Source organism: Pterocles gutturalis, unplaced genomic scaffold (genome assembly GCF_000699245.1).
Source record: "Pterocles gutturalis isolate BGI_N339 unplaced genomic scaffold, ASM69924v1 scaffold29686, whole genome shotgun sequence".
NCBI classification, from domain to species: Eukaryota; Metazoa; Chordata; class Aves; order Pterocliformes; family Pteroclidae; genus Pterocles; species Pterocles gutturalis.
The window spans coordinates 494-10,309 of NW_010098756.1; the positions used below are offsets into that span (position 1 = coordinate 494).

Here is a 9,816-nt window from a genome sequence, read left to right on the forward strand (position 1 = left end):
GAACATGGTTTTTGTGGGAAAGTACCGGCTCTTGCAGGGTGAAATGCTGCTCAGCTTTCACAGCGTTTTTCCCTGACCGGCTTGATTTACGTTCTCTGGTTTATGTCACTGGCAGAAAGAAGACAAAGTTAAATGTCTGAAACTTTGCAGAGAGGCAGAGAGGAGCCAAGGCCGGTAGTGCCCAGCACACCTGTGACTGTTTCTGTGTCAACTAACTAACGGTGAGGCTGGGTGTCACGCAGTGGGAGTGCAGGTCTAACTGGTGATTCCTTGCTTGCAGGAAGAGATGTCGGGAGAAAGTGTGGTGAGCTCAGCAGTGCCGGCGGCTGCGACACGCACTACCTCCTTCAAAGGGACGAGTCCCAGCTCCAAGTATGTCAAGCTGAACATCGGCGGTGCCCTCTACTACACCACCATGCAGACCCTGACCAAGCAGGACACCATGCTCAAGGCCATGTTCAGCGGCCGCATGGAAGTCCTGACGGACAGCGAAGGTAAGGGGCTGCTCCCCGCGTCCCTCGCACCGGCTCCCTTCCTCGTCAGGGAAAGGTCAGAAGGGGTTGGAGAAAAATATTAGAGAGGAACGTCTAATCCTAGGCCCAGGTATTTGTACATTTTATTAGTGTTTGAACTTGTAGCTTATACAACTGAGAAAAGATGTGGAACAAAAGACATGTATGACTCGAATAGTTGTCTGAACAACAAAAGGCCACACAGCAAGAAGTCCCGAGGCTCCTCTGAGGCCCAGGGAGCATGGGCTGTCATTTTCTTTTGAAATACTAACGCTAAAGCTCTTAAGCGAATGGAAAATGGTTGGGGTTAGTGATTAAGAAACTATGAGTCAGGACTTGTGTATTTACTTTGAAGCTCAGAAGGCAGTTCTCATCTCATTTCCAAACCTCAAGTATAACATTTGCTCTGAACGTTCAGGGGTTTATGAGCTAAAAGCTGATTTTCTGAAACAAAATTATTTTCTTGTGAAAGTGTCGATTGTTGGCTTCACTGAAACAGAACCTTGCAAAATTTTCAGAAGATTTGCTGTAGTATTACTGACAGTAAAAGGAGAGAGAGCTGGCAAATGGGTCTCCAGGTGAAATGTCTGGAAAGGAAGAATGTGCAGTATGTCAAACTACAGCCTGCTAAAGGAGCAGCGCTCAGATACTTCACTTCCTTACCAGATACGTTGGTTTTATCTTCCACTGAGTTTAAAACATTTACATTTAAATGAATAATTTAGCTAAAATGTGTTTGTGATGACTGCAACTCGTAGCAGTTTTCTATCAGCGTTCTCCCATTGTGGGAATGTCACCGAGTTTAACTGGAAGCACAGCTTTCTCTTTGTGCACTGACATTTTGCCCATAACTATGTTTATGGGCTTGGATAACTTGTCTTTAACAATTACTACTGTGTCGCTGAACCTAGAGGTTCAAAAACACCTTTCTTGTGACAAGTTAATTATTTGCAGTTTTTGTTTGGCCTTGCTGAAAGCATAGAAAATGTAACGTGTGGGTAGATGAATTGGGCTGAGCTTTGAGCGCTTTGGAATAGTCTGTGTCCGCTTTCTTGAGACAGGAGGAAGTGGATTTGGAGGAAAAAAGTGATAAAAAATACAAGCTAATTATCTGAATATTCCTGTTTTAGCTAGAAGGGTGTTCTAGTGGAAAGGTTGGGAACCAGTTCACTGAAAACCTCTCCCCTTGCTGCTAAACTTCAGGCAACTCCAAAAGTATCCTCCCCTCCCTCGCTAACGCTGGTCTGTGTTTCACAAAATGTGAAAACCTGAGACTTCCCAAGCCTTTCAGTTTGGAAATGGATCGGAAATTCCAAATTAATTTTGGAAGCCCACCCTGGCGTGGTCTCAGTGCTTCCTCCGGGCATCCTGGGCAGGTAGCGCAGGAGGGCTGGTACATCGAGTTCCCAGGACTCCCAGTCCATGTCAGTGCCAGGTCCCTTTTGCTGGAGAGCAGCTGGCAATAATACTGCTAATAGGAGGGTAACTGGAGTCTAATCTGCTAAAATATCATGCTCGAGACATAAAATCCCAAGTTTATTTTGCTGTGAATTCCACAGCGTCTGTGTGGGCTTGTTCCCTTTAGCCAGTTTGTGTGTTAAGAGGAATTTGATACTTCCTGTGTGTTGTAACCCAGACACTCCCATTGCAGGAGTTCTTGCTTTATCTCCCCTGGCCTGGCGTGGTGCTGGGAACGGGGACAATAGCGTTTGAGCTGTTATAGGAAACTCTTTTTATCTGAAATTCTTCAAAATACCGCTAATTGGTCACACCCAAAATCTGGCACAAAACAAAGCGTTGCTTAGGAAAAGAAGCCAGACTTGGGGAGAGACTGGAAGGAGGAAAGTTTTGAAGCGGTCGGTGGAATGTGTCACACGGGGTTCTCCTCTTTGATCAGGCGCGTTCTTCTAACCCCAGCACCATCTCCCCAGCGCTTTCTCAGAGCTTAACAATTAATTCCAACATGCTGCTAGTTGGCCCGTAGGAGAGGAGACTGGAGTGCTCTGCAGGTGGGTGGCAGATGGTTATTTTCAGCTTAGAAATTGTTCATGAACTGTAGCGAATTGGCGTATTTTGAAAATTTGGGGTTTATGGTAATGAGCAGATAGGGGGATGTCAGTTTTCCAGGTGCATCCATCTGGTTCCCATTTTCTTTTCTGCAGTGTGATTTTTTATTTTTTTTCCCTCACTCCCCACTGCTGTTAACCAGCTGATCGAGGTGTGGGTTTTTGTTCTGCTGCTCATAAGACCGTTGAGCATCAGGCGGTGTTCAGGGCCAGGCTACTGTTTCCTCTGGCAGGGCTTGCTCGGAAAATGTCACCTGGTTTCGTTGGAGGGTTTGGATGAGACTTCTTGTAAAACAAAAGATTAATTTCCTAGAAGTCTAATGCGTGTGCACACAGTTCATGGGTTATGTGTTCCTACCTCAGTAAAAGGATCACAGGACATTTTTATAACACTGCAATTAAATATATTGCTTTAAAAAACTATCGCTGACACCCACTTCTCGGGCTCTGCACAGCCCTGACGTGCAGGGTCTCTTTCCCGTGGGTCCGCTCGCTCTGGCTGTACGCGTGGCTGTTTGGGTCAGACAGAAGGGTTTTTGAAAGCTCTGTTAGGAGTCACTTGTATTTTGCAATGCTGCTCAAAATATTTTCTCATCCCCCTCTCCACGTGAAAATGAGCAATTCTGCTTCGGTCTCACCATCTGCAAACATAAAGTTGCAGCAGATTTTTACAGCCTACAGAGGGAGTCGCAGCAGAGATGATAACAAAGAATTTGGGGGAAAAATCATCATCCTGCTCTCAACCTGCCCTTTGCTTCTCTGCACAGTGGGGTACTCTGTCAGCGGCTGCACTGGGGGGATGTGGATGTCCTTGGTTATTTCCATGTCTTATGCTCCCTCTTCTTTTTAAAGTGGGAGATGGTGCTTTCCATACCTCTGCGCCGACAGATGGGCTTTCTTCCACTCTGGTTGGATAGGTGTGCTGTATTCAGTAGCCTGGATCAGTCTTTTGTTCTTTGATTTCTCCGTCTCTAGTTCTCCTACCTCCAGCTTTCTCATTTGTTGTTACAGTCTGTAAGATTACGGTTGCAAGCACACCTTGTGCTTTATGTAGACAGCATGGGAATGAGGGAGATGGAAAGCCTGGAGTAAACTGCTGGAGAGTGTCCTGGTTTTCCACAGAGCAGCATGAAAGGGCCGCCTTCGCTTTCCAGCTTGAACCAAATGTTCAGACTTTGCTAGTAATTCCATTCATGCAGAACATACAGGGGCTGCTTTAACCTCCTTTCCTTATTTGTCCAAAATATGACTCCTTCCCCACAAGCGTTTCCTCGCTGCATTCCTGAGCTGCAGCCCGTGAGAGTGGCCATCTGTTCATTTATGGAAACTCGAGCCTCAACGTTGCCTAACAATCCTCAGGGTCCGGCCTGATCCAGGCACCAGGCTGGCCGCACAAGGTGAGGCACAGATCCTTCGGTCCCCAGCTAGCTGGGAAGCGTTTCGGTTGTAGCTCTCTTTGCTTTTCTTCACGCAGTTGTGGGTACGCAGCCGCACAGTGAGCTCCAGGGCAGGGGCTGTACATCACATTCTGCCTACGTGCGCTGTTGCATTACATCTTTCAGCAGTTTAGGACATTGTGCTGATAATCGCTTTGTTCTACCAAATTAATGCACTTTGGGAGTATAGAGACTGAAATGGTGTTTGCCAGGGCGCTGCCTTTCCCTTGCACGTCTGCTGGAGATGGTGGATCGCAGTGGGTCCCCGCCTTCAGTTTGGGTATGACGCCCTTCAGATGGTCAGATCTGTTGGCTCTAGTAAGCTGTCCGTAAGAAACAGCCACACGTGTACGTAACAGGGCCCCAAGACAGAAGGCAAGAAAATAACGTGTTAGGGCTTCAGGAGCAGAGGGAGAACAGAGCTGGTTCGTTTGAGAATGAGAAGTATTCATTCCTCCGTTTCAGTTGTTTATTTGTCAATAATGGGGGAACTATGAGAAGGAAATGAGCTTCCTACCTTACTCCCACACACTCTGCACTTGAGACACAGGAGGAGACGGTAAATTCCCCGTGCTTTCTGCTCACCCGCTCAGGCAGGGAGCTGGAGTTCGTCTCTCTTGGCAGGAACCTGCTTGGTACAGCGGTCCCAGGCCAGTGTCAAGGCTTTTTGCTACGTTTGCCTCTGCTCCTGCTGTACTGTGGTCTTCTTCTGTCCCCAGGCTGGATCCTGATCGACCGCTGTGGAAAACATTTTGGGACAATACTGAACTACCTGCGCGACGGGGCTGTGCCGCTCCCGGAGAGCCGCAGGGAGATAGAAGAGCTGTTGGCTGAAGCGAAGTACTACCTGGTCCAGGGGCTGGTGGACGAGTGCCAAGCAGCCTTGCAGGTAGGTCACAGAGCTGAGGAGGAATCTGGTCACTCTGGCTGCCGTGAGGGGTGGGGAGCAGCATCTGGGCAGAGCAAGATTTTCTGCTGGTCTCTGCTTGGTGCCTTTTTGAGGCTGGGATGAAATTGAAATACTTCATGTCATTGATCTGTATGTGCTGAATTGTTCTCAACACTTAGTGCTGCCCAGTTACCGTGAGGGATAAGCAGTTGCTCAGTTTCCCACCGCTGGCTGCTGGGAGCAGGCAAGGAGGAGCAGCCTGGCTCCCCTGCTGTGTCTGCTGCTGCTGCACAGGCTATGCTGGACCTTCCTAGTTAATGGGAGCGTGCCCTAAGGTCCATTTGCATTCAGCTGCTGTTTGATTCTTGTTTCAGCAGAACAAAGATGCATATGAACCGTTCTGCAAGGTACCAGTCATCACATCTTCCAAAGAAGAGCAGAAACTCATAGCCACTTCTAACAAGGTAAGAGAGGCCGGGCTGTGCGGTGGCATGGGGGGATGCTGGCCTGCTGCCCCGAGCTTGCATGGGACCTTGACCAAGAGTTCTTCAGAAAATGGTCTTTAGTTTTCAACAATGGGCTTACCCTAAAATACACACACTTCAGCTGCTGAGCTGCAAAGCACTGACAATCTACAGCAGACTAAAGATTTCTTCTGAATGAAAACTCCAGTGTTGCTCAGACTGGGCCTGGCCATGTACTTCTCCACGTAAGGTGTTAAAATGAGAGCGTGGGCAGTAGTGGGCTGATTGAGCACATCCTCAGGGCTATTACATCTTCCATTTATTTGTCCACTGTGGTTATTAACGGCAGATGCTTGCTTTAGCTGAAGTGAGTCGGTGACTCCTGTTTCTGGGAGCCTGCTCGCTGTGGCAGGTAGAGGGGAGGGTGCTTTTTTGGCAAAAAGGCAGAGAGCAGGTGAGAAGAGATGATGATCTAGTCACAGAAGGGACTACAGCCCCATTCCCAACTCGTGCATGGCAGCTTTGCAGCAACAACAGGAACAACAACAACAACAAAATCCCCCTGGGCTTGAGCCTGATGGTGTCGTATCATGTCGCAGCCTCTCTGCCCTGGGGTCTTGGACTGAGATTCCAGCTCTTATTGCGCTTCCCGTAACTGACCTGTGGTTTGTTTTTTACAGCCAGCAGTGAAGTTGCTATATAACAGAAGCAACAACAAATATTCCTACACCAGGTAAATGACTTCAGCGGGAATTCTTTGATGTTTTTCATAGACTAAAATCCGTGATAAGCGTTTGCTTTTTCTTCGCTCAGAACCAATGACAGATTGGTGCTGGCTTGCACTCAGTTTTTTCCCAATTAATTTCAAACTTGGGTCAGAAGGGAGCCTACTGCCATCACTGGAAGGCTCAGCGTGTGCTGTTTCTGTGCCAGAGGAGTTCCAGTAATACTTGGGTGCAGCTGGCAGAGGCTCCTGGCCAGCTGCTGGCCCACATTCCCCCCGGGCTACAGCACATCAGCTGAATACTGGAAGCCTTCCGTGGTGCGGTGTTCTCAATAATCATCAAGTCTGGGACCTTGTCCCCCTTTCCTCGTGTCTGTATGTTTCATGACATGACGCTGTTTCCATCCAGCTGGTGCAGAGCTGGAGCTTAGGAGTGGTTTCACTTGGGTGACAGAATTTTGTACACAACTGAAGTGGCCGTGGACAGTACTGTTCACGGTACTGTTGATGTCATGTCACTGCTTCTTCAGCAGCAGGTTTTCCTGCTGCTCCTAGTCAGTGAGTTATCCACTGCAGTCTGGATACCAACTGTAAACACTAACTTGGTAGAGACACAGTAAGTCAGGAAACTGGGCACACAGACCTGTAAATGCTCCCTGCCCGAACCCCCTTCTAGCCTGTGTGCTGTCTGAATGACCCTAACGTGGCTGCTGGTTTTTTTCATCTCTCACAGCAACTCTGACGACAACATGCTGAAGAACATTGAGCTATTCGATAAGCTGTCCTTGAGGTTTAACGGGAGAGTGCTCTTTATAAAAGATGTGATCGGAGACGAGATCTGCTGCTGGTCTTTTTACGGGCAGGGGCGGAAGATTGCCGAAGTCTGTTGCACTTCCATTGTTTACGCTACTGAGAAAAAACAGACAAAGGTAGGAGTAAACCCCTGAGTGCTTCCAGCAACAGGGCCAGCTGCTGTCAGACTGGCATCCTGACATCTGTTCCATTTTGAACACTCCTTTCATTGTTTAGCATCTCTATCGAATAATCAATTCCGTTCAAAGCGGGAGCAGCCCAGCGGAGCTCATCCTGCGTGTCCGTTAGGTCAGGGACTGCCTGGCTGCGGCACTTAACACCGGGCAGTTGTGATATTCCGTAGTACAAGTTCACTCCAGTTCTTTAGACAAATTTGTGCACTGAACCAAGTTTGGTTTACATCCCTGTGTGAAGATAGGTCCTGGTGAGCAATGGCATGCCTTCCCCTCGCCTCCTTACCTTTCCCCGGAGAAATCAGCCTGAGTCTGTCCTGCAGGCAGACCACTTCTGAAAAAAAACCAAACCTGGTTGCTGGGTCTCAAAAGCTGAAAGCAAGTAATAGAACAGAAATGATTGTTCTAGAAAGGATTTCTATGGCTTGAGTGCAATTAGGAAATTTTAAAAACAGAAAGGTATTGGGAATTAACAATGAGTGATCTGGTGCCTGTAGTGACTGGCAGAAGGTGAGAGTGACCTTGTCTCCCTTGTGCGCGCAGGTGGAGTTCCCGGAAGCCCGCATTTACGAGGAGACACTGAACATTCTGCTGTATGAGTCCCAGGACGGGAGGGGACCTGACAACGCGCTCTTGGAAGCCACAGGAGGGGCAGCTGGCCGCTCCCATCACTTAGAGGAAGACGAGGAGCGAGAGCGCATTGAACGCGTGCGAAGAATTCACATTAAACGGCCGGATGACAGAGCCCATCTGCATCAGTGAGCTGAGCGACCTCCGCGGACTGCGCAGCTCTGTCTGGGAGGTGCTGCCCTTCGTCCGATTGATATCTGCAGCAGACGACCAGGCGGTTCAACTTCTGTCCAGTAAAGTCTGTAAATTACATTTTGTAACAAACTAGATTATTTGGGGTATTTAAATGCAGTAGTTCTAGGACAAGAATAAATAAGGTTGCAGGGCATACGATAGATACTGTAAGGACCTATTGAGGATCTGGTGAAATGCCCTGAGTTTTTAGCACTCTTTTCTTTGCTGTTTTGTGGCTGGAGAGGAAGAGGGCTGTCTTCCTTTGGCTTTAGTAGTTATCCTGCACTTTAAAAAAACCAAAACAAACAAACAAAGGTCAGTCAGCCCTATACCTTCCCTCCAGGCACTCACCCACCCTGTCTCCTCCTGGGCCATCAGGCATGGGAGAAATGCAGCGATGTGAACACACCGGAGCTGCAGCAGCGCTCCCTTTCTCCCAGGCCTGCAGGCAACGGGGTTGATGGGGTTGGTAGCTCAGGAGTGCCTCAGCCTGACTCCCAGGAGGACAAATGACACGTGCTGACTCGATTCCTGTAGTGCTGGGGGGCAGAGGGAGCCGGGTGGCTGGCTGGGGGACCTGCTGCTCGAAGGGTTCGGTGGAGCTTCAGCAGCACTGAACTGTGGAGACCCCTCCGAAAGGAAAACCAGGAGCAAATTCTGTGTGATTGCTTTTCCTCAGGGTGGTGTTGCTACCAGTTAGCGCTTAGAACTTCTGCCTGACCCCGGGTCTCAGCTGGGGAGTTTGTTTCCAGCGGATCGCAGGTCAGTAAGCTGAGCTTTCTTTACTGCAGGTAAAGCCGGCGTCATCGCAGGCTCAACCACCCCGTGCCAGCCTAGCCTAGGGAGGGGGCCAGCAGCGGTAGCTCAGCTCCGTAACCGATACAGGAGCATTGTCGTGCTTTGAGCGAGGGCGACATGAGTACCCTGAGGAAGAGGAGTAGGCAGTGGCCCAGAGGCAGTTATTCCTTGTTTGACTTTATCCTGAGCATATTCCAAGTCTTTTCAGAGATGGCAGCTGTGTGTGAAAGGGCAGAGCTAAAATGGTGTGGAGAGAAGACTGCTGTAGTCTAGCTTTCTAAGAGTACTTTTCTAGTATAAATATTTTATCTACCTCTGCGTCTCTTGTTGCCTATTATGGAGTCGAGTAACAATTCTAGGGGAAGATCGTGTGTTATTAAAGGATGCTAAAGGATGATGAGCAGCGCCATGGCTGTAACAGTTAATGTACAGACCTTGAAAAGGAGAGAAACCCAGTGTAGGAAGTTCCAAACTTGCAACCAGGCTGGCACCTTGGCAGACACCAGAGGATTTTGGTCTATTCTAGAGGTTTTTTGACCCTTCATCTAGAATATCTAGTTCTGACCAGATATCTCATGTTACTCGGTGAGGTGGTTATTTGCTTCTGCCCCACTTCCTGCTGTATGGATTCCTCCTCCTGGCTCAGGGCTGTTAATGACACGTTAGCATTTTAAAAACCAAAGGTGTTGTCAGCATCACCAGCTCCCTTACTCCAGTGCTTCTGTTTCAAGTAGCAGTTACATCCCCAACTCTGTCTAGCTTGGCTGTAGAGGGTAAAATAAAATATCAAGTGTTTGCTCAGTGGTACAATTTTGGATCATCAAGTAAAGCTAGAAAGATTGCAAAGTTAGGTTGAGGTCATCTTTCTAGTAACCAAAGACTTTCCTGAGTTACAGGCAGCTGGTGCCTGTGCCTGATGGGGTTGGTACCCTCTGCTCTTTCTTCATCAGCTGCTGATTTCTTAGCAGGAGCTCAGCAGTGCAGAGATGCACCAGGTATACTGTAGCTTCAGCTGTAGCCAACACGTGTCTGCAACACGCTGTGGCTTTGCAGAAGTCCATAGTGCAGATTGTTGTTGTGAAGAACCCGGTGCCCCTCCCTTCCTTGTGTGATAAGCTGGGGAATATGGAAGGAAAG

General features: G+C 48.6%; 1 protein-coding gene across 2 annotated transcripts; it reads left to right on the top strand.

Moving 5' to 3' along the window:
- The first annotated feature begins 279 nt into the window (after positions 1-279).
- Positions 280-8,088, top strand: KCTD10 (potassium channel tetramerization domain containing 10). 2 transcript variants are annotated; one of them, XM_010073982.1, is made up of 6 exons: positions 280-494; positions 4,734-4,903; positions 5,281-5,367; positions 6,048-6,100; positions 6,825-7,020; positions 7,621-8,088. In XM_010073982.1, the coding sequence occupies exons 1-6, from the start codon at positions 287-289 to the stop codon at positions 7,837-7,839; spliced, it is 933 nt and encodes a 310-aa protein (XP_010072284.1). In that variant the 5' UTR covers positions 280-286; the 3' UTR covers positions 7,840-8,088. The 2 variants fall into 2 exon arrangements, with proteins under 2 accessions (XP_010072284.1, XP_010072275.1); XM_010073973.1 differs by having other exon boundaries at positions 287-494; positions 5,278-5,367.
- The last annotated feature ends 1,728 nt before the right edge of the window (positions 8,089-9,816 follow it).

Coding starts and splice junctions, on each gene's coding strand:
- KCTD10 (XM_010073973.1), top strand. CDS start 287: ATGTCGGGAGAAAGTGTGGTGAGCTCAGCAGTGCCGGCGGCTGCGACA. Junction 495..4,733: donor AGTCCTGACGGACAGCGAAG/GTAAGGGGCTGC, acceptor TTCTGTCCCCAG/GCTGGATCCTGATCGACCGC. Junction 7,021..7,620: donor CTGAGAAAAAACAGACAAAG/GTAGGAGTAAAC, acceptor TTGTGCGCGCAG/GTGGAGTTCCCGGAAGCCCG.